Genomic DNA, 26,000 nt, shown 5'->3' with positions numbered 1-26,000 from the left:
AAATAAAATATCGCATTAACATGCAGCAGCTCCCTCTGCTTGCCACCAGAAATCTACCAATGCCTTTCTCGCAAACGGTCGCTCCAACTTATTCTAATAAATATGATTTCCAGCATGACCTTTCCTATCGATGTCTAAGACACCTTCCTTGTCCTAAGGCACTGGCTTGCTAGGTACCTTAAAGATGTCAAGGTCCGTTCGCCGCGCTGGATACACTCGTTCCTGGACGATCACGAAAATGTGTTGAGCAGCGTCGGGCGCAGGGCGGTCTAGGATGGGTGACCGCTCTGTACGGTTGTGACGGAAGAGCCAACACTAGAGAGTCTCCCTTCATATTAACAGGGAGATTCGACGTCGGGGTGCACCCGGTGAAATTCGAGGAGACCCTGGTGCCACCTTAGTAAACGTCAAGAAAAGTACCTTACCGTGGAGTTTTAGTCGGTAAGAGTCCGACACTACTCGGCTGTTGCGAAGCAACAGTGAGTGTCCGTGAGGATTTCTCCACGTTAAAAAAAAAAAGTAGCTTAAAACTGACGATCCACTGATCAATACCAATCCAAAGTCAGTCAGTTCAAGCTGCGCCACGCAAAATTTTTTGATATCGGAAGGTATCCTTTCGTTTGCGAAAGCAGGTGAAGACTGCCTAGTCGTCAAAAAAAGAATCTTCTGAAGGACACAGTCGGAGAAGCTATTTACGATTAAAATCTGTTTTGTGTAATTTATTATTCATTAAATTTGCTTTTTTCTGTTAATTAGAATATTGATTAAACAAGTATTGAAAAGAAGTATTGAAAAACATAAATAAAATCATAAAAATATTAACAACCAAATATTTATATCTTTTTATCATTATGGTATTAAGTATTTAATGTTAATTGTGTATTTATTGCTTATTCTTCGTTGTTATTCTTCGTTGTTATTCTTCGTTGTTATTCGTCATTTGAATAAATTTTCGTTACTAATCGTAATCAGCTTATAAACAGACACAATTGGCAAGCCGAGACAGTAGCGTGACGATCAACCGCTGGTAGTGTTACGTAAAATTCGTGATAAAAAGAAGAGCTGAGCAATAGCGTAACTTGACTGTGCTTTTATATTTTTGTAGGCTTTTATTCACAAAATGATTAAGTAAAAAAGAAAAATAATTGTTCAGATCACGGCCAAGTCACAAAGGATATAGCCTAACAAACACGAAGATGGTACCCCGCTGGGGGTAGCCACCCACATGATAATCAAACAGTTAAAAAATTCTACCAAATGTCCAAATTGGACAAATTGTGAATGCAAAGTATTAAATAAAAAAAAATAAAAAAAATCACGCCCAAGACTGTACACAAGACTAGTCTCGTGGTCGAATGTTTGCAGTTTTTATATGTTGCGTTTGTAGGTGTTGAGGGGCAAGGAGAGGATCCTGATTGCCCTACGTAATGGGGAAAATGTAATATTGGGCCATGTGCAAAGGTCAGTTCGAAGTCTAACGGTTCACTATCAGGTAATGTGGAATGACGTGGATTTGGGTATGGTCGTTGTCACAGTAGCATGGACTAGGGGTGCGGAGACGAAAAGATCATCTGCTGAGCTTTTCCTAAAATTGATCATAAAGAAATCTCATACTAGTTCGAGTTAAATGGGTCCTCGAGACACGTGAACTTGGCTTCGACGGAAATAGCTCCGTACATTTTTACAGGATCCATTTTTCAATGATCGGATCAGTTTAATTTCCGAATGCAGACAGTTCCATATAAATAGATTGAAGCAAATACTTTTGGATTGGCTTAGCTTGTTAATGGATTTCCAGCTTAAAACCGGGAACCCACTGGTGAGCTAAATCAATCCAAAGACATCTGCTTTAATGCATTCATACGAAACTATTTCGATTGGCAAGATAACGTGGCCGACAAAATTGGTCCTGTACGAATATATGAAACCGTTTCTATCCAGGTTCAAGTGTCTCGAAGACCAATTTATCTCGGGCTATCACGGTATTACATCGTGCGCAATTTTTCGAAGACCTTACTACGTCCACCAAGGGTGCCTTTTCCCTCCTGCACTCCCAGCTCATGCCACCATCGGCTGATTGCCACGCCACTATTTCTGCTTGTCAGTTGCTAGTTTATGAACTTGCTACGATTAGCGACCAAAATTTATTCGGAATACGAATAACAGAAAATGAGTAAACAATAAAAACAAAATTAACATTAAGCATTTAATATTACAATGATGGGAAATTACACGTATTTGTTTGTTAATATTTGACGAGAAGACAAAATTTAAACATCTCATTTATGTTTTTCAACATTTTCAAAATACTTTTTTATTTTTTGACTATTTCAATCATTCAACCATCTAAAGAATAGCAATAAAAATAATTTGGACCCACTTAATCAGCAAACATCCTAATTAAAAAACGAATTTAATAAATATACGAATAATAAATAACAGATTACATTTAACAGTTTAAATTTAACATAACAGTTTAAATTTAAAATCGCAATTTTGATCGGAAATTATCAATAATTTATATAATTATGATTCATCAGTCCATCCGTTGGGAAGCTTCGAACTTATTTTTTCTTCCTACTACAACTGGTCGTGTACGTCAGATTTGATGACTCTGGCGTGGCGTGCGCATTATAAATTTGCAGTAGGCCCTCGTAGAGTCTTCTCAGGCCGCACTTTTATTAAGATCCTTTTTTCGGCAGTGTGACGAAAACATCGGGTCGAATCAGCTGTACATTGTAAAACCGGTGACGTATTTTTGCGGAAAAAATTTTTTATACGAATTTTACTAATGGATACTAGCAGGCCCTGGACTCTTGTATTAACCCTACATGCACTTTCCTCCCTTTTCTCTGAATACTTTTCTCTCCCTCTATCTCTCTTTCCCTCTCTCCCTCTCTGCCTCTCTCTCTCACACACACACACACTTGTAGCCCTAAAATTATTATTTATTATCTATGCTATACGTAATAAAAACTCGATCAGCACTGAATGTGTTATCATTGGTCTTCAATTTATTAGTAGTGTTATTGTCAGGAATGCCTATAAATTGATTCGGGTGTATCGTTGTTTATATTAAGTCTTTGTTCTTCCGAAAAATGTCACGTCCTAGGTAAATGACAGAATTATTTTCAAAATGAATTATTTTTTATACATGAGCTGTAAAATTTGACTTTTGGTATTGATGTTATACATAATATTTTTAAGTATAACATTGTTAAAAATATTCTTCGTTAGTGAAAATATTAATAATAATTTTAATAAGAAACATGATTATTTCCGTGTGTATGTCATGAATTGCGTAATACATTGATGAAAAACTTGAGGTATCTTTTTGATATGTTAAGATCTTGATTTTACTTATAGGTAAGTTATAAAGTAATATACAGGGTGGTTGGTAACTGTTGGTACAAGCGGAAAGGGGGTGATTCTACGCGAAAAAAGAAGTCGAAAATATAGAATAAAAATTTTTCGTTCGAGGCTTTGTTTTCGAGAAAATCGACTTTGAATTTTCGCTCGGTACGCGTGTATACCTAAGTACATCCATTACTATAAATAAGCTCGAAAAGAAGATCGACATAATTTAACAATCCCGTCTGTATATTTTTATAGCTTGAAATGTCAAAGCACGTGTCAGTGAGAAAGATATAAACGCAGTCAAAGTGACATCTGCCGGAAAAAACACACAATGTAATACATGTATATAAAGCTTGAAATCGTATAAGTTTCCATTCTCAAAAACTTTGTGCTTCAAGTGAGAACATAAGAAAAACCGACTATGTTATCAACCAAAAGTATATTTTCAATGCTAAATTAAATCCTTTCGTTTAACTATTCAATCGTTTTATTAAGAACAAAATACAGATATATAACAGTGATTTAATTAAGTGCATAATCTCATACTTTTATGTAGAAAACGTATTGTTTTTGGTAGTACTGAATTAATTTTGGTTTGATGCTATGCATCTATGAGGAGGTTGTAAACTCCCGATCGACAGGATTAAATACTTTGAAATTTCAATCCTTCAAGCTTTTTAAAAATATACTAAATATACTAATATAAAGCTTAGTCAGGAGTATATGGATTACCAGAAAAAATTGGAACAACAGAAAGAAGAGTATAGGAGAGATCATCCAAACGAACATCGTGAGAAAGAGGCATTTGTAGAATATTTTGAAACTGATAATCAAAGAGAATTGCGACAAATTTTCTCTGGTCAAAGTCAAATATTCGATGCGCTGCGCGAACTTAATAGGAAACTCGACGAAATAGTTGGAAGACAAGAGCGATCTTTAAGTTTAATATCCCAACTTCAAGTTGGTGGTGGGCAAGTGGGAGGCCAACCAGGACAAATACAGCTTATTGATACAATTCGCCGACAAGAAGTCGATACTGTATTAAATAATCAAAAAAATATAATAAGTACAGCAAAACAAATAGAATCCTATATAAATGAGGTGCATTCCAAGACTGACCTTACGGAGGAAATGCAATTGCTAGCGCAGAAAACGTTAGAGTTGCGCCATCGTTGAGAAGCCAGAAAGGTGCAATATAGGCGAAACAGTCAGTTACCTTCAATTGGTGGGAAGTTGAATTAATATTCAGAATAACAAGAAGGGGAAGAATTGGAGCAGATGGTTTAGCCTTTTGGTACACTGCTGAAAAGGGTGCTTATAATGGCACTGTCTTTGGTAGTTCTGATCAATAGAAAGGTCTTGGAATTTTCTTCGACTCCTTTGACAATAACAAACACAACAACCCTTACATCATGGCAGTCCTCAATGATAGCACAGAAAGCTTTGATCATACTAATGATGGTACAACATAGCTATCTGCTGGTTGCTCACGAGATTTTCGTAATAAGCCATTTGCTACAAGAGCAAAAATTGAATATTATGAGAACATTCTAACAGTGCTATCCCATAATGGTATGATAAACAATGAACAAGATTATGAAATATGTTTCCGAGTCGAAAATGTTGTTCTACCAAAAGGAGGGTACTTTGGTGTCTCTGCTGCTACTGGTGGGTTGGCCGATGGCCATGATGTTTCACATTTCTTAACACATTCTCTATTTCTTACTGATCAGATGAGGACTGAAGAACATAAAGTATCTCTTGAGTTTGAACAACAAAATATACTAATATGTAAAATAATATAAATATACCTATAATGACATCTACAAAAAATTTGTGTCGTATAATCAAAAAATGGAAGAGTAAAAAAATAAACTAAATATTTATATACATATTTAATAAAGATATTAAACTATTTGACCTATACTTTTGTATCCTTATTTAATTTAGGTATTTCAAACTTCTTATAGAATGAGAAGAAAGATATAACGTAAAAGTTTATGGTACGAGAAAAGATATAAAAATTTACGACAGTAGAAATTCTAACAGCTATAAGTTATTATTCTATATTCTAGTCGTAACGATATCCTACGACCTACGCGAAAGCCAACAAACTTATCTTTCAGTATTTCCACTTTATGGGCAAGAAATCAATCCGCTTCTCGTTTATCGGCTCGACATATAACGTTACGCAAACCTTATTTCCTGTTTCATTATGTTTTATGAGATCCCAACGGTTTAAAAAACCTTTTGTAATTATGTTCAGACCAATTTCTTATCGATGTCTGTGAAAATGAACTCACGTATAGTTCGAATTACGTCTACTTTCTATCTCCCGCGAAAGATCTATGTTATACTAACGGTTGCTTACGACACTACAAATATAGGGGACAATTTTTTAGGAAATAAATTTTTATAAAAAAATCCCTACAAATTTTGTATACTAACAGCTATTCTTCGTAGTAAAAAATATTAAATTGAAAAAGGCTCGACTTCAGAACAAACGTGACGTAAATAATAACTATCGTTGCTTGACCTTTACTCAACATGAAAGTACAATTCAGATCAGCCAGGCTATCTCAGCTTTTACAAAACATACTCTATTTTCTTTTCTAAACACGAATAAGCTATACAACAGAGAAAACACTATAAAAATCTCTTCAGTAATTTATACGTGATGACAAAACATAAATTTCAACAATTCTTTTTTTGGACTCCATAACTTATCAGCTGCTCCTAGATGACCGTTTCGTGTCTTTTTATTTAATTTACAAATTTCATGTTCTATTAAACAAAAAAGTTTATGTTACATTTCATACTAAATAGGACAAATTTAATATTTATATCATGTTTTATATTGAATCAAACAAATCTAAGATTGTAATCAAGATAAATGTAATAATTCAATAAAATATGTATTGAATAGAAACAAAATTATGTGCTTTCAGTTTCATACTTTATTTCGTTATTTAACATTTAAATATCTTACAGCTGTATTCACACTGATGATATTTAATTTTTAAGAGAACATGACATCTAGCATCGTTGTAACACAACTCTAAAGATGATCGGATATAGAAATAGAACGACAGTTAATAAAATGCATGTTTAATAATTCTCTTTACATTTTAACTAAATAAAAATTGCTGAAGCACCTGGAGTAATTAATTCTACTCTTATAACAAACATTACGAACGTTGTAACGACCGATGATGCCACTGTGACGTCATCTGATTTTCAACGGTTACTCACATTTTATAAATTCTTAACAGAACTAGCCGGACTCTGATGAAAGTTACTTCAGAAAGAAACCAGTCGTCATAATGTTACTGACAATACCACGCTATAAGACAATATAAAGAATTCTTCAAAAGAGATGTTGACTCCAAAAATATTTGAGATCTTGAAACAACATGAGCTACATATTGAAATAGCCAATGAATAAAAAAAAATTAGTAGTATCAACATACTTAAAACAGTAAGCACATAAAATACTTCCGTGATTGGAAATAGGTCTCAATTTAAAAAATGTGGCATTTGTATATTACTATGTAGTATTTATTATATCATATAATAAATATATAATAAATTATATATTTAATTTATTCAATATATATACAGTGGCGAGCAAAAGTGTAAACACACTCCGCTGATTTTATGTAAAAAGCGACACTACAACTGATTTTTCAAGTGATCGGTAAAGATTAGGTAACAGTAATTACAAGTTATATCTGATTAACGAAATGTAATGGTTCATTTTCATTAACATTAATAATGTACAGAATATTTTATAATAATTGTGTTTTGAAACAATGTTTACAGTTTTGCACGTTTCGTCAGAAACGTTTATGATAGCATGTAAATGTCAGGGAAACGGAACTGTCAATAAGCATTGATTGTCCACTGTTTCGCAGTCAACTGTTCCACACCATTGTTACATTACTTTTCAGTTTGATATGCTTAATCCAAGATGAAGCCACTTAGTGAAGATGAAAAGAACAGTATTATTTGTTTGTGTGATAAAGGTTTGTCGTTGCGGCAAATTGCAGAGAAATGTGGTGTCAGTCACACGATAGTTGCAAGAATAAGTAAAAAGTATATTAGTGCACCAATTTCTTCACAAAACGGTAGACCGCGACTTATTTCGGATAGAGCAGCGCGTGAAATTGCGCACTGTATTCGGTCGGATAGTTACAAAACACCAAAAATTGCTGCTCAGGAAATGGAAATAAATGCTAGCGAATGGACCATTCGTCGCTCTTTAAAGAGAATTGGTTTTCGAGCGAAGGAAAAAGAAAGTAAACCAGCTCTTTCAAACAAAAATATTAAATTACGAAAACAATTTGTTGACACCTACAAAGAATGGGCGACCGAAGATTGGAAAAGAGTTATATGGAGTGACGAAACAAAAATTAACGGATTCGAATCCGACGGAAGGTCCTGGTATTGGACTTCACCTGAGAATAATGATCAACCAGGTGGTATAAAACAAACTATGAAGTTTGGAGGTGGCTCAATTATGTGTCGGGGTTGCTTTACTCGCAGAGGTGTTGGTCCCTCAGTTCGAAACGAAGGTATAATGCGAAAAGAGCATTATTTGACCATTCTACAAAGTAATTTACCTTCTGTAGTTAATTCTATTGGATATAATGAACGTGAAGTAGTATTTCAACAAGACGGGGATCCTAAGCATACTGCAAAAATAGTTAAAACCTGGCTAGAGAATCAAAATTTTTCTGTAATGAAGTGGCTAGCACAAAGTCCTGATATGAATCCGATCGAAAATTTGTGGTCCATTTTGAAAAGAAGGCTGACAAAATATAATATTCCACCTTCAGGTGTTCATGAATTATGGGAAAGAACGCAACAGGAATGGTACAATATTGAACCACAAATAATTAAAAATTTAATTGACAGTATGCCTCGTAGATTAAAAGCATTAAAAAAAGGTAAAGGAAAGTGAACGAAATACTAGGTTGAAATCTTAATTCGACGGGTATAATTAAAGTGCAAAACTATAAACATGGTTTGAGATGTCCATTTGTGTAAAATGTTCTGTACATTATTAATGTTAATGAAAGTGAACTATTACGTTTCGTTAATCAGACGCAGCTTGTAGTTACTGTTACCTAATTTTTACCGATCACTTGAAAAATTAGTCGTATTATCGCCTTTTACATAAAATCAGCGGAGTGTGTTTACACTTTTGCTCGTCACTGTATGTACATGTATCTTGATTGTGTTTAACTTAATAAATTGTTAGTTGGAAGAAAATTTATTGCGATTGAAGAAAAATACTTACATACGTATACGATATTACTCATAAACGTGCGTACTTAAAAATCAAATTTTAAATTAAGAATAAATATCATCTTTCAATTCATTGAACGAGTATTTTCTACATATTACTACATATTTTCTATATATTTTCTACAATTCGTGTAAAATGCTAATATCATTTTTAAGTTGCCCTTATGTACTCTATTCGCTTTTATCGCATGTTTTGTAATACATATATCAGCCACAACATTTCGCATATTGGCGTGGCTTATCAACCTCGATAGGAGATACGAACTAAATATATGTTGCAAATTTTCAAAATCACATACTTAGTTAAATACTTTCTGCAAATTGTATAAATATATATGCACGTAATATTATTCTGCGAGTGTTAGTTGTTACTTTTTTTATTATTAAACACAGACCATAAATATTGTCGATTAAACATAATTATTCCTAAATGACTAAAAAGTGAGGATACAGTCCCGGAAAAAGGTCACTAATTTGACCCAAGAATAATTACAAACGTAATATTATGTTTTATAAAAGACAGCTTAAAAATGATGTTTTATGAAGGACAGCTTTCAATCCTATCAAAAACAAAAATTGAAGATCTCATTCTTAGGAAAACACAGCTTTAATTGCGTACCAGAACTTATCAGGGAATCCATTTGAAATTAATTAAATTCCAAATATAATGTTATAAAACTTGATGCGTATGTATATAGTTGACATCATTAATTTGTATATATCATTAAAAAATTTGAATTACATCTAAATTATATTTATGTGTCGGCACTCGAAAGCACAAATACCGCCATTTCAACACTAACAATGAACGGCAGCAGCGCAGTGGTTAGCGCCTTAGGTTACGAAGGTTTGGAACCCGGGTTCGAATCCCAGCAACCATCACGGACAACACATATACACCTCATTTATATTTAACGATACTTCATTATGATAAATATTATTATCATAATGAAGTATCGTTAAATGGTAATAATAAAAGATGTAAAAATTAATTAAAAAGTTTTTGATTTTACATCTTTTATAACAATACAACAAAATTTGTTATTACAACTTGTATAATAATATAAAATTGATATGAAAATATTCATCAAACCTGAAATTTGAAATATTATTCTTGCAAATTCTGCTTGTTTAGATGAATTCACCTAACTCAAAGTTAAACTAAGCGCACAAAATTTTATGTGAATAAAGCTTGCTGGTAACCAAACAGGTACGACCGTTTAAAGCAATAATTATTATTTTTATCTTATTAATTCATAGTTGAAAAATGCACGTCAAAAGCATGAATCATTAAGAAAAACCTGTCAATACTAAAACGTCATTACCTTATAATATTTTCTATTAACGATGATTTCGAATAAACCACCGACAACATATCTTTTCGCTATGTTTACCTGCAATCTGATCGAAACAACAGATTTTTACTACTATCTTATAAGTTGTTGAAAACGCCATTTTCATCTAAATAATATCAATCCGAGTTCGACGTTCCAACAAGATATGAAAATATGAAAAATATAATATTTTTAATATTTAATTCGTCAAATATTTCGATTTTCGTTAAACAAAGATCTCTGGTGAAGCTGTAGAAAAGCTACTTCCACTTCAACTTTGATGTCTTTTTCTATATGTTTAGAAATCAGCATTTTGAACAACTTTTTCCCGTCTATGTAACTGTCGCTTGACCATAGTTTCTGCAAATTTTATAAACAAACGATAGACGGTCGACAACTAATACGAACACGTACGCTGTTACGGCTACACAATTATAGGCAAAATTCAATGTTGTCTGGTATCGATAGTTTTTGAGAAATATCTCAGAAATTATGGCCGAGCGACAGTTGCGTACAGAGGAAAAAGTTGTTCACAATGTTGACTTCTACGACATATGCAAAAATCATCGAATTCAAAGAGAAAGTAGCTTTTTTACAGTTTCACCTTATGTCTTAATACTTCTCTTTACTGCCTAAGATACAGTTTCAATGTGCAGTCATTTAAATAATGTAATATTTCAAAATCTTGACAAAATTCGTACAATATTATCGTTAATCTTAATAAATGTACAGAAGAGATCGAAAAGATTACAGAAAATATAAATGCAGAATAAATTTCATATTTTGAAAAATGAAGCTCTGTATGCAAAATATTAACTCAGCTCTTTTAACTTACTATTGCATAGGGAACCGCTTGTAGAATTTATGATATCCTGTCTAATTACGCGGATATAAAATAACCAAAAAGAGAAATAGTTGCTAACCAAAAATACAACCAATATGTAAATGGCTGTCAGCTAAAAAGACCAGCAAAGAAAGAAAAAAAAAAATCATTCGTTGACCATGAATATCGTTAGTGACGAGCAATATAGCAAGCAACCTACGACAATGCAATCCACCACAAGGCTACGAACGTGCGTTAGTGACTGTTATGTATCCAATATCCGACACGTCATTCGTATGTTCCAAAATTCAAAAATCGGGCGATCAACACTCGAGCACGATATTTCAACCGTAGCAATGGAAAACAACGCTGAAATAACACTGCAATCCTCGATTCGGTGAGACTCACCATCGTCGAACGTGGCGGACATTGTAAGGAATTCTTGTAGATGCTTCGGTAACTTTTTCGCGTCTTCGAACTCCTTCCCGTCGATCAAACATTTCACCTTGACGATATTCTCCCCCTCGTTGCATTCTTCTTTCCTCTCATTCGTCTTTTTGTCTCGTTTGCCTTTACTACCGCTTTTGTCACTTTCAGATTCGCTTTCGTCCAAATTAATCCCAAATTTATTTAACCTGTTCCTCGCTTTTTCGATGAACTCTTTTTCAACGGTGCTCATGTCGCTCTTTGCCAAATTATTCTTCAATTTCTGAATATCCTCGTGAGTGCTGATTTTCACCACTTTATGGTGTTTCCGTTCCTCTCGCTCCAGGACCTTGTGCACGTACTCGTCGTACATTCTCTGTCGAAACGTTTCGCTGTTCTTAACGGCCGCGGGCGCACTTGGTTTCTCGACTTTGACGGTTTTCTGTAAGTTAGACATCTCAGGCGACGTATTTTCTTTGCCAAAACGACGCTCGTCCTTCGTCGTTCCTTTTTCCGTAGGTGCTTTTTTACAAGCGCCGCTCGCTTGCTCGGCTCCATCCGCTTTCATCTTTTCAGGAACTTTGTCACCCTTCTTGGTCATCACGGAATGCTGCTCCACGTGCTCGATTCGCTTCTCACATTCCTCCTCGTGGAAACCGTTCTCGTGATGCACCTTCTTCGAAAAATCCTTGTGACCATGTTTATTAATCGTCTCCGAATAATTTTCCTTCACTTCCTCGGACTTCTCTTGCCAGCTTTGCCTCTCTACCCAAGATTCATCATTGGAAGTGTCTCGAGAGGCTTTTTCTTTAATCTCAGCGGCATTTACTCGATCAAAAGACTTGTCTGAAGAAGGAAGTCTCTTCGGTACATCCTTCGTTACGCCTTTCTCCTGCGACCGTTGCCTCGCATGTGCTTGGAATGTCTCAAAGGCTTCCTTCTCCTCCTCCTCGGCTAATATTACGTTTTTCAACTGATTCTCCAGCAGCTCTATGTATTTCAATTGCTGTACGAAATACTCTTGGGGTAGAGAATACTTTCGATGACCTTCCAATCGAGTTTCTGCCTCGGTTTGAAGCTTTTTCAGATTTTGCATGATTTCCGTAGCTGCCACCTGTTTCGCATCTTCTTCTTCCTCGCTCCTGTATCGTCGTGGTTCCAGATGACTTCTAGGTGGATTTTGATCGAAAATGCTCGTCGTGTCGATGCACGATTTGTCTACGTTGATCACACGTTTCAAACGCGGTGGCACTTCCACTTTATTGTCGATCAACGCTGGATTCACGTTGTAACGCGGATCGATGGTCCTTCGTGGCGGTGTCCTCCTGTCCGCAGTGTCTGGCATCGCGGCCGACTTGTCGATGATAGCACTGTTCAGTGTAATGGGGCTCTTGCTGAAAGGCGTCGGACTTCTGACGGGCGGCTCCGGTTTTTCGGGCGAATTCACGATCAAAGCAGCGTTGATGAAATGAGCTGGCGTCGATCGTTTACCAGTAACATGTTCCTTGATTCTATCTGACCCTGACTCTTTTGCAACCTCCGACTGATTGCCATGAATTCGTTCGCTGAATCGACTCTTATCACGCTCTTTTCCCTCACCCGACGATTCTATTAATAAATCATCGGAGAGCGATGTCGCGTGCCGCGCATTACTGACGGGTTCGCGTCTTGCTAAGTTCAACCAGTCGCATAGGCGAGTGACTTTGAGACGCTCCTGACCATTGTCAAGAGTACTCGACTTTGTATAAGACGACTTTGTGTCGGAGTGCCTCGATTCATCAAACTTTACCTTTGATTCGTTTCTCGACTTTGGTCTCGTGCTATATGGATGTTTAGAATTGTCAGAATTTTCTTTGATAATGTCTAACAGTCTATTTGTAGTTAATCTTTTATCGTATTCAGTGCGGACGTCATGAGCCGTCGATTTCGAGAATTCGATCTTTACTTCGCGTTTAACGCTTTCTTTGTTACTTTCGTCGATGGGTAGCAGTTCGACTCGATATTTAGGAACAGGGATTCGTGGAGGCGGTTCCTCGTCGAAATAGCTGTGTCTGTTTAGGAATTTCCTATGCAGATCCAGTAAGTTGTCCGCGCTCGTTTTTATTGCGGTTTTCTGCTGAGACGGTGATAAGCAGACGAGCAACCTGGGATCTTTGGTCGTCGATAAACCTACCCACGATCCCAAACTATCTTTGGCCATGGTCATTTGCCGCGACTTGGGTAACTCGACGCCGAGATTCGAATCGAGCAGTTCTTTCTGTTTTAATTGCTCTGATATAGTCTGGTCTGAAACAGTGGTTTTACATGGATCAGAACACCTTGATTCTGACAAAGCTGTCGTTAGTTTAGCTCTTTCAGTTTGCTGCTCATTCACTCCATGCATATTTAATGGAATGTCTCTAATCTCACCACTCGTTACGTTATTAGTAAACTTCGGGATAGATCGTAGACTTTTAAAGATGTTAAATTTAGGCATCGTGATCTCGTTGATTACGTGAAAACCGTACGGCATCGACAAGATTTTCTTAATGCTAAGGTCTTTTAAAGACTCTGGTCTACTAGTAGTCCCGTCTTTCTGCGACTGACTTTTCGCATAACTCACATCACTGTCAATGGTCGCGTAACACAGATCTTCGACAGGTGAATAGGGTATAGGTTCAGGTGTCACTGGAACTTCGTGACAGTTCGTTGTGTTATAAAACGATTCATCGTTTTTCAGCAAAGGAAGTTTGTTTTTCAAACTGGATGACTCGACTTTCTCCTCTGCCTCTCGCTTAAGCTTGCTTTTCCTTGCTTCTTCCGCTATTATCGAATAAATATCAGCTTGCCAGGCATCTGCCGGGTTATACTTCACCGTACTCAGAGTAGTTGCACTGCTGGATGAGTCGTGACCTTGATAATCCACCGTCTCCGACTTCTCTTTATCTGTGAAATGCTCAGGGTGGATTTTTATAGTAGAGTCTAGTGTCTCTGATGGGCTATCGAATTTTTCACGTTCCTTCTGATCATGATTATCGTGCTTGCTAATTTTACGAACGTAAGACTGCACTTCGTCATTGTCCTTTGAAGTGGAATATTTGTATATTTCTTCAAACTCTTCCTCGCTGGTAGTTAACTCCCTGGTATCTTTTGAATTTTCAACTTTATTATTACGCGATCTGAAGTTACGCATAGTTGATATGTTTTTTTGCGTTACAATCTTCTTCATGCTCGACATTTCACTCTTGATAACCTCCTTATTAACATGATGACGCGATGACCGTTCCGATTCAGTTTTGTTTCCCTGATTTTCATTCGTTGATGTTCCGATCTTGCTCTCGGATTGCTTCTGATTGGATTTATCAGAAACTGTAGCTCGATCAGGCTCGTCCTTAGACGATTCTATGACCATTTTCACTATTCGTTCGACCGGCTCGTGCGCGTCGGATCTCGCCGACGACTTGGACGCCGACGACTTGGACGCCGACGATTTTTCGTGTATGTTACGATTCAAGTAGTCACGCGTTATTTCAGGCGTTGCTCCATTGCCAAGCTCGGCGCCGTTCTCAAGGTAATTGTGCAATTCGGTAATGTCACTCCCGAGATAAGCCCTCCTCCCGCTTCTTCTTAGATCATCGATTATCTTGCGTACGTTCTCAGGCAGAGCCAACGAATCCACGGTGCTTAAAGCGTCGCGAATATTTCTGACGGACGCGTCACTGCGGGATATTATTGTCAATAAAGTTCTCAGGCTGCCAATATTCTTATACATCGTTGGAGTCTCCAAAGAATGTATCTCCAAGGGTTGTCTGAAAGATGCATCGAATATACTGAGGTTTTCTTTCGGAAGAGGTGGACGACTGGGAGGATCGTCAACGTCTATCAGCTTCTTGGCTTCCCTTTTTCGACGAAGCGGAGGGGTTGGGGGATTACGATCGTAAATACCGGAATACGTTGTTTTCTCTTGGAAATCGATATCTGACAGGCTAGAAGATCTTTTTGGTGGCGTTAGGGTACAAGGTTTTGTCTTTACCACTGATATAACGTTTCCTGGAGTCTGAATTTCTGAGTGTTTACTTTCTATGCAACAGGATTGTTCCTTTAATGATTCATCGCTTACGCTTATTTTTGGATCGGTATATCTCTCATTTTGCGTATTTTCTACACATGAATATTTCAATTCTGATGATTCGTTATTAATTTCTATAGATTTTGTTTCATTTTCTTTCGATGATTCTTTATCGACGTCACTATGTTCTGTTTCATATTGTGATGATTTTTCATTGATTTCTGCAGATGTTATTTCGTACGATGATTCTTCATTCACTTTTGCGGATTTTATCTCGCTTTTATGGGATGATTCTTCATTCTTTTTTGTTCCATTTTCGATCGCTTCGGTCGTTTGATTTTCTGGCAACGTATTTACTTCAGAATCTTTCACAACGTCATCTTTCATACATGATTCCTTCTCTTTTACCAATTTTTCGCACAGTACTCCGTTTTTCGAACCATTATCGTCACCAATTGATTTTGATTCTTCAGTTTCCTCTGACAATGTATTTGCTTCAGAATTTCGTATATTATTTTCCAAATCCAACTTTTCTTCTCCAGCAGGTCTTTCAATTAATGCTTCACTTTTCAAACGAGTACAATTACCATCCACTTCTAACTGTTTGATCTTTGATTCTTCTGACATTTCGTTCGAAGTATCTTGATTTTTATCCAGTTCTAATTCTTCATTTTTGTTTTCTTGAACCTGCTCTGTTGTACAACATGCACCGATATTTAAATCATCAGAAATTTCTGATTGCTTTTCTGACGTCTGTTCTGTCGACGTATCTTCCTCAACAACTGATACTTTCTCTACTTCTTTTATTCTAACATTATTAGTTAATGTTTCACATTTTTCGTTTAATTGCTCACTATTCAAAACTTTAAATTCATTATTTTCACCGTTAAATAACATTTGACCACTAGTTTCATCTTCAACATTCAACTTAGAATCACTCTGACTTATACTGTCATCACTCGATGGTTCGCTTACCGGTTCCTCGATCTTTCCATTATTATCGTCCTTTTTCTCTAATATTTCTTCATCTTCTTCTATACTTTGCTCCAATTCCTCTATTTTGAATGACTCGCTTCCCACAGACTCGTCTTCGACATTAACATTTTTCCCTTCCAACACTTCCGTGTCATTATCTTCTTTCAGCTTTAAATTCTCCTCCTTCAGGTCCTTCTGCGATTCATCATCTTCGTCAATCGGCTTCCTCGTTTCTCTAGTGTCAAGCTCCGTTTCCACTCTATCCAATTTCACAGTTCTTCCTATACCAACATCTTCCTGTTTATCAGCATCTTCCTTTTTCTCAGACATTTCTTCGTCCACGTTGGTCACATTAATCTTCACACTGTGCTCCTCCCTTATTTCTTGCATCAATTCCTCTTTTTGTTCTACACGATCTGAACAGCGTTCTCTCCTGCGGTATTTCCCAATCTCCTCGTTAATAAAATCTCTTATATGCTGCTCTTCGTCTTCGGACAGTTTCTCGCCCTCCTCTTGAATGATGTCCAAAAACCTGCTAGCCGCCTGTAAGTGCGCGTGTTGCGCTTCGAAAGTGGCGCGTTTCCTCACCTTCTTATGCGTCGAGCCACTGATCCGCTCGTGGTCCGTCGGCTTCGTTGGTTCCACGACGTCCTCCACGTAAGTCGGCAATTTTAGACTCTCGATGAAGCTCCTCAATTTCCTCTCCACGTCGTGCGGCATCACGCTGTCCCAGACACGCCTCGGCTCCACAAAATCTTGCTTCGACGCGTCAGAGTCATCGAAATCCGTTTCCAACCGCGTACCTAGCTCCGTTGGCTCCCTTTCCACGTCCGATTCCATTTCAACGATAACAGGTTTAACGTTATCGGTCTCTACCGTGTCGCAGTCGCTGACATCGCGAATCTGCAGCTTATTGCCGGTCAACATCGAATCTTCATTCGGATCGTTCTTCCTGTCCACCTTCGTCGTAGAAGCAGAGAAAGAGTCCACAGGTTCGGAAATTGTCACAATACCCTCGTTATCCGGCATCTTATCTTTACTACCAGTCTCTACGATACCGACACCAGGAATGTGATCGATTTTTGCTTCCAGAGGCGAACTACTGATCGTTGTGATCTTCATAACTTTGATGCCAGGTTGCACTGTACCTATCTCGATTCGACACTTTTCTTCTTTCGCGTATCTACGAGACTTCGATGTAACTCCCTTTGGGCTGATTTCGTTATCTGAATTCTTTGTCACGTCTACATCATCGTCTTCGACATTCTCCTGTTGAATTTTGCCACTGTGTACGGTATTCTCCGAGTCGGAGTCGTTCGTCTTCGTATCTGCGCTCGTCTTAGGTTCGTGAAGATTCTCTTCGTGTTCCTCGATGCTCTTTGGTGCATTTTCTACGGCGGCGTTGTTGCCTTTCGTGGCTTTATCCAGAGTTTGCTGCCTTTGAAAGGGTCTTCTGTTGTTGCGACCTTTGCGATTTCTGCGGTTTCGCGCACTGTGCGGCATGTTAATCTCTCCCTTGTCGGTAGCGTACTCCAAGAATTTGCAAACTCCTATGGAATCGTAAAATCGGCCAGTTTCGACTTTTTCTCTGTTTTCTATTTTTCTGTTTTATGCTTCATCTTTTTCGCTGCTTTTGCCTTTTAACGTCTGGTGAGATGCAATTTTGTTCGTAGTTTATAAACAAGTATAGTTAAATAACGAGAGGGATTGTTAAACCGTTCCGCCGCAATTCTTCTCGAGAAGATGCTCTACTTGTCGCATAATTTTCTTCGGCAGGATCAACGCGCATTGACATAAGACGATGAAACATAAAGAAAAAGACGTTCGTTCCTTTCTTTCTATCAGGGAAATTCCACTCTAACGAGAATCGTTTAATCGTTCGATAGTGCGATGATGTCAACAAAGTTCGCGGAATAAGGAAAGCAAAATGATGTGTCTATGCTATAATTGATAGCTTGGCTCGATCATACTAATGAGAAGAAAAATTTAGAAGATGAAATCTCTAAAGCGAAAATTCTCTAACCAAAACTGAAGTCTCTTTCGATAATTACGGTAATTATAGTGTTCTACTATTGGCATAAAATTATTGGCATACGAAAAACGATATGAAAAATAATCCTGTTATCGGTGGAGCAATATTTAAAGAACAGCTTATGAATTGCTATCACATTTTAATTACTATACGCCTTACAATCGACATTTCCGAATTTTCAGATGATGTTACCAAGACTATAGTTAATAGTTGGAACGTATTTAATAATCTTATTTGCACAAGAAAGTAATATTAATGCGTAGCATTTACATCTTCCCATGAATGAAACGAGAATGACGAATGCAAATGTGCACGGTAAATAAGGAAAAGAAGTTGATGTTGTCTGATGACCGTGCAAAAAGCATGATTCACCGCCAGGACAGCATTCCAAAGTAATGTCGGTTATCAATTAAAGGGAGAAAGAAATATGTTCGATTCTTACTTTTCTCGGTTTCGTTTCGTTGATGGATCAAGGAACTCTTCGGTTCACCGTTCTGATTGGCGTAGCTTTGGTCAGATTTTGTATCATCTGAAAAGTAAACACGACAACGGTGAAACATCAGCTGATGCGATGTCAAAATGTTTTTAATTTTTAGAATTCAATTATTTGTTCTTCTTGTATGTTTGCGATAATCTGCTTCCTTTAGCTTCTATTTTATTCTATTTATTTCACTTGTATTTAGTTTCTACTTCATTTTACGTTTTCTTATTTCAGATATTTAAAATATAAACAGCAAAGACGATTGACATATATAAAATAAAATAAAAATAGAAAATCGAGAAAGGTAATTAGTTGCGAGATAGAAAGAAATGATAAAACAAATAGTCAAATTCTAATAATCTCGATGTTTATATTGCATAGATTGTCATTCGGCGCTATGAAAAACCGAATGTCACAACCACCCGATGCAAGTTTACAATTAACCTGTTAATTCGGATTGTTTCTGAATCAGATTTTCCCTCGCAAACAGAATTAAAAATCGATAAAGTCACTTTTCCATCGCTGGCAACTAATTTTAATTAAGCAATCCACAAATCATTACACAACAATAATTTTCAGAATGCACGTGAGAAAGTAAAGTAAATACAAGTTAAGTACAAGTAAATATATCGGTACATTAAAACAAATCGTATGAAATTATTGCATTCGAAGTATTGACAATTCGAACGACAAGTTTCTAATTAACAGGTGGAATGATCGACTTTCGAAACGTTACTCAAAGATATACGAAATTACAAAGTAGGAAAGATGTGTAAAATTATTGAAATAGCTTCGATGATGCTGTCCACGGACCTGATGCTTGCAAAATCCATGAACAATCGAGCTAAATTTGCGCGTTTCGACGCCACTGACAGTCGCTTATGAATTCCGAATTAAACGTCAACGGGCCACAAATCAGCGGCATAGCCGGTAGGATCCATGAATCGCAGGAATAGACTGAGCGCGAGCAGATCCGCCACCCGTAAAACACGCTCGTGTCCCCACCCACGCGTGCGATTCTCTGTTCGCGCGGCTATCGCCAACATGTATTGTTTATATAATACATGCTTACGAATATCAGGGTTTCTCAAACTGTTCTCCTGCGTTTATTATCCGTTTGCGCGTTCGATCGCCAAATTTCAGGTTACCTCTCTCTTTATTTAGTAAATGAAAATAAACTTTCATTTTACGGAAACATGATGTTTTCAAGTTGTTTGAATATTTTTCTGACAAGTTTGTTTGAGAAGACATTGAAAAATATGTGACTATTATTTGTTTGGAGTAGACCTTGTGAACCGCTTCGATCAAATGACTTATTCCGGTTAAACGGAATTTTGATAAATAAGGTGTTTCAAACTGGGGATTTCAAGTCGATTTAGAAGTTGATATTTAAGTATTATATTATGTGTGTGTGTGTGTAATTTATCGTCATAGCGCTTTAGACACATTGTATATGCATTTGCATTTTCTATCTGTGATACTATCTATATTTCTGTATAATAACTATATTTCTGGGGCTTTCGGTTTGGTTCGGGGCGAGGGTAACACGTGGACGGAGAGCTCTGTGGAAAAAGTGAAGTGCGAAGGGAAAAAGGAAAAGGAAGCACAAAGTGTCACGAAGAAAGAAAAATAAAGTGTGAGCACACGAGGAGAAAGCGAAGAAAAGCGAAAAAGAAGACAAGGACGAGGGAGAAATACAAATAAGAGAAACCGAAAAAAGAAGAGGTTAGGTAGTCAGAAGCGCGGCAAAAAGTAAGGTAGGGAAATGACAGATGGCGACAGACAGAGGAAGACCAAGAAGCACAGGTAAGGCAGGAAATAAGGAAGATTTCAAATTTTCCAAATTTAGATGTTTGTGACTTCATTTAAAAAATTGTCTATTATAAATACATAAGTACATAATGTTTTATTTACTTGATCCTGTTATCAATTTACTATTTGCAAGTATATATTACGTTATCCTGGAAGCTTTTTTCGTTTTATAAGGAAATAATTGATGCACAACGTTTGTTGTTTTACATTACAATAATATAAAGTAATAGAACAAAATGTCTCCACTGCATCTATTACCTCCTTATAAAGCGAAAGAAGCTTTCAGGACAACCTAATATATGTAATTCAAGTGGATGCATCTATGTTTGGTAAACTATAAAAATTTAACTTAACTCGCAGAAAAATAAAAATCTGTTTCATGAAAAAATGAAAACATAATGATTTTATGTGATTTAAAGTTGTCCAAGTACAAAATTACAAAATTATGAAAAGACCCTCATTTTGGCAAACTACTTCAGTATTAGTATTTCTTTGTATATGAAACGATACGATGTTAACATTAATATTAATATTATTATTTATATCGTTACTCATTTTTATTTTCTGCTGTATTATTATATAATATTTCTTACAGTTTGAAAATAAAAATAACAACTAGTTCATACAATAACAGATCAAATTAGTTCCAGTTTTCGCAGGGACCTAAATACAGTAAATTCAAATTATAGTTCATTTCTGGCGTAGTTACCAACTTTATAATTCTTTTTAAAGCTTAACGCATTTCCATGTTCAACTGGTTATGAGATATTTGCATAATGTTCCATTTTCTTGTTTTCTACAATATTAATTTTGCGTATTGAAAAATAATAATAATAATAATTTAATTACTGTTGTGTATTGTAAAATTGATCCATTGGCAAAAGAGTATGAAAAATTAATTTATTCGCAAAATAAATACCGTAACGTTGCATTGATATATATTGCATATGGAAATACTGCAAAGCAAGTGCAACATGAAAATTCTGTTAGATAAAGTGGCGCAAGTACTTCTTGTTTACAAAGTCTATGAAAAATTATAAACCTGTCTTGAATGCTTGATACGATGTTATCTGATATATTGCAATTTAGTATTAAAATATTTGAAATTTGCAATAAATTATATGTAAACCAAGTTAACATCTTTACTAGTTAGGAAAATTGAAAAATTATTATTCATACGACATAAACAAAAGAATGTCAAAAAATCTATTTATAAGGAACAAAATATTTTGTGCTACTTAATAATCAAATATTTTTAAGGTAAAAATAAATATTGTTCATACGCTACAAAGAGAAAAATCGTTTTCTCAGTATTTTCTGAGGAAAATAAAAAATTTGAATAGATAATAATTAAATACTATTATTTTTCTCTGTGCATAATCCATTTCTAGGCACAGAAAAAGAATTATATTAATATTGATTTTAATAAAAATACACCAGTAACATTAACTCCTCTCATTAAAAGAACATAGAAGAAATATGTTAATATTTATATATAAAACATTAAAAATTGAATACTTCAGTAGATATGAATAACAATATACTCTCACTTCCAATTATTCCTTATTATGTTATTATTTCTTGCACCAGTCACAGACATTACAAATCATTTTTTGCTTTAATTTAATTAATTTAAAAAATTCCAATAATGTTTAGCAACAAGTAACAAATTAAAGCAATACACTGAATAAAAGTAATAGCTCAATGATACTCCATGCATTGCAAGATTAATCGACATTTCCACTTTTTCCTAATTGTCAACATTTAAAATCAACATCTGAGTCCTCTTGCACATTAATTTAGTAATTAATAATATATTGATAAGTCGACGAGTTACAAATCAAAAATTACAAACTTCTATCTTGAAATTTTACAATTTTATGTGAAATAAGATTACTAGCTGACTTGTAATGTGTAAAAGTTACTCAAAGCCTTCACTTGTCTCATTATCAAACCTGATGCTGCTAGACAAGAAAATTTACTAGATTGTAATTTTTTAAAAAGTTTTAAATACATGAGCAAGCCAATATACTTATATGGACGATTCATTTATTTAAAACATAGAACAAAATGTACCTGTTACTCGTACAAATAGTGTACTCTGCTCTAGTTACTCTAGTTACATGTACACTTGTGTCATATTTGTACTCCTTGTTGTACAAACATTGTACCTACTCTAAACTGGTTATGTGATTTTTATTTATCAAGTATGAGATTTTAAGTATTTCATAAAAAAAAAACATAATTTTTTAGTTTTAATAACTCGTAACTCGTAGAAAAGATTGAGAAACGCTGTTGTAGATCAGTCGACACTGATCCGTGTACAGAATTTCAAGTTACGCTTGCGCAGCCAGCCCCTTGAATGACGTTTTTACGTCAAACATATACGCATACGTATACATGTTGCATTAAATACACCGCGCCTCATCTGTGAAACGTGCACTTACACATCAAATAATCTTTGTAGAGAATCTGACACACGCGCACACACGAGGTGCGTGTATATACGCCGCTCTGCCCCTCGTATGAGATTCATGAATAGTGCCACTTCCGAGTTGAACTTCCTTCCGAGTAAACAATGCCGGCAGAACGACTACGATTCTGAGCACACCCATCCATTTTCCACACTTTTCATTACATCACGCATCACACACGACCAATTCAATCCGGAATAATTTGAATGGAAATCGAATGGCCGTTCGATTTTTAGTACATTGCTCTCTATAGTAACTAGTCATGTTATTCGATCGCGCTATGGGTAGATAACTGGCCTAGGAGAGGACAATTAAAAAATGGAGGTATAGCTTGTCACAAATTTTGGAAATGTTATAATCACGATGTAGAGAAATAATACAATCAGATTTGTTAGTAGTCACGTTAGTAATGATGTTCCAGATCTAAACAATCAAATTAATGTTTTTTTTTCCAGGAAAACGGACAAAGAGTATAACACTTGTCATTGATGTCCAAGAAATTTAAACATTTTTTTTATAAAACATTCATTATGTTACATAGTTACTGTTGATGATATCTATAATTTTATTGCAGCAGAATTGTATTCAGCTAAATCATTGAGTTGTACATCTCATGATTAAGATTGAGGTTAGGTCAAACTATTTCCAAATTAAATTATTATAGCGAACAATTACATTTACTTAAGAGCCATTAGTTGTAATGTTCTTCTAGAACAAAATGTTGTAATATACAAGTTTAATATTAGTAAATGTACCATAACTAAAATAATGTATTAAAATAATTTTTGGAGGACAAATAGCTAGCTAAAGCAAGCTTAAATATCTCAGGTACCGATGACAAGTGATAATTCATAATTCGTTTTGCATGACACTGTAAAGATGAAAGGTATGAAATAGTAAAGATTGATTTTATCACTTATTTATCAGATTTTCTTCATGGTACACTTGTGAAAGTCTAGAACAAGTTTATCATTGATAATATATTTACATAACGTTTAATATCAATAAAAATTACAAATACCAAAATATCTTTCTTCTTCTCAAAAAAAATGTAGTGTAATGTAGAGAAATTTCTCTCTCCCTCTCTCTCTCTCTCTTATGTTAGTATACAAGGTGTCTCACCTTAACTCATCCATGTAATTATTTCTCCAATTATTCATTTAATTATTTATTTATTTCATTATTGATTTCAAATAGAAATTATTTTGTTTCAAAGCAGCAGAGGGGATTGTTATTGTAAACACAAATTTTATCTAAGTGGAGGTGCCTCAGAAATCTCAAGGTGACCTCCGTTTTATTAAATGAAACTGTATGTTTTCGTTCAGCCAAGTGTGTAGCCCATTTCAAGATAAATTTGTTGACGTATAATATAACGGTCTTTGAAGGTCATTAGAGGTCAGTTAGTACCGTTCAAAACTTATCTTCATTAAACGTTCCTGAAATTGTCCGTTATCTCCTGTATTCGAAGATACGACCTCGGGCATCAATATAGTGATTTATTCTGTCCCTAATTAATAGTTTTACTCTTTCGAAACTTGCATATTTAATTTGTTGACAACATCCCTAATGCAATTCTTCATTGTCAGGAGATTTGGGTTCTTCTCTTCTTTCTCTTTTATAAAGCCCCCCAAGGAAAACAAGAAAAAGTTTAATTAAAACTAAAAATGATACGACTGGAGGGACTCTGTAGGAAGAGAGTTCTAATTCCTCTCCTTATGCAACGGGAATATGAAAAACTATTTCGAATATAAGATACAAGGAACAATTTAAAGAATGTTTAACGAACATAAATTTTAAACATAAACGAATGACTTCGGTTGACGTTTAAAAACCAACATATCATACAGGATATCTCCGAAATGATAGTACAAGCGTTCGCATAGTGGTTCTACATGCAAAAATAAATCGAAAAGTAAGAAGAACATTTTTTCCTTTAAGGCTTCATTTTCGAGAAAAATGAGTTTGAAAACCCATCAGGTGTCCGTGTTTAACAGGAATCTTTATGGACATCGAGAAAGCATTTGACAAAATAAACCACGAAAGTCTACTACAAACAATCAGAAAACAATTCCCGGAGCAAATATACCAATTAATAAAATCTTACTTAAGCAGCAGAACCTTCGTAATAAAAATCAAGGACACATACTCTAAAGTTAAAGACATCAAGGCAGGGGTTCCGCAAGGAAGCGTCCTAGGACCAATACTATACACACTATACACGGCCAACATACCAACAACTACCAATAGCAAAATACTGACATTCGCGGACGACACAGCTGTACTAGTCAGGCACACTAACCCAGAAACAGCAGTCACGTTACTACAAGAACACATCACAAAAATAGAAAAGTGGCTGCAAGTTAAACAAATAAAAGCAAACCCAAACAAATGCAACCATATTACATTCACACTGCAAGAACAGATGCCACCAAACATTCTACTGAACGGCACGCACATAATACAAACAAGGCAAGTCAAATATCTAAGACTCTACATAGATGCACAACTCACATGAAAACAGCATACTAAATCAATAATAGACAAAGTACAGACAACAAGGAGACAAATGCATTGACTAACAAGTCGAAAATCAAAATTAAGCATAGAAAATAAATTAAAAATATACAAAACCATCATAAAATCAATCTGAACGTAAGGAATACCACTATGGGGAACAGCGGCAATGAGCCATATAAACAAAATAGAGACAATACAAGCTAAAATTCTTAGAACAATAGTAAACGCCCCATGGTACGTTAGAAACGAGGACATTTGGAAGGACCTGGGAATACCAAGATGCGCGGAAAAGTACAGAGGAAGAATAGCAACACACCCAAACCGGCTAACTGCGGAAACGATCAACACCTCAAACATGAAAAGAAGACTGAAAAGGAAACACCCAGCAGATCTCACAAAGGACATGACCTA

At 35.6% G+C, this 26,000-nt stretch overlaps 2 protein-coding genes across 2 annotated transcripts in view; one reads left to right on the top strand and one right to left on the bottom strand.

The window, feature by feature from the left end:
- The window catches only part of LOC122577337, a 345,413-nt gene that overhangs the window by 161,416 nt on the left and 157,997 nt on the right, over positions 1–26,000 (bottom strand). Inside the window, exons 5-6 of the mRNA XM_043748626.1 lie at positions 18,748–18,834; positions 11,233–17,823 (exon numbers count right to left, since the gene is read on the bottom strand). Of these exons, the coding sequence (XP_043604561.1) occupies positions 11,233–17,823; positions 18,748–18,834 (6,678 nt within the window). The remainder of the gene's footprint in view (positions 1–11,232; positions 17,824–18,747; positions 18,835–26,000) is intronic.
- The window catches only part of LOC122577336 (putative uncharacterized protein DDB_G0271982), a 50,333-nt gene continuing 44,825 nt past the window's right edge, over positions 20,493–26,000 (top strand). Inside the window, exon 1 of the mRNA XM_043748625.1 lies at positions 20,493–20,592. The gene's annotated coding sequence lies outside the window, so the exon portion shown is untranslated. The remainder of the gene's footprint in view (positions 20,593–26,000) is intronic.

This window comes from Bombus pyrosoma, linkage group LG18 (genome assembly GCF_014825855.1).
Source record: "Bombus pyrosoma isolate SC7728 linkage group LG18, ASM1482585v1, whole genome shotgun sequence".
Classification (NCBI taxonomy): domain Eukaryota; kingdom Metazoa; phylum Arthropoda; class Insecta; order Hymenoptera; family Apidae; genus Bombus; species Bombus pyrosoma.
The sequence above is the reverse complement of the archived record's forward strand: the minus strand, read 5'-3'. Positions and strand labels throughout refer to the sequence as shown.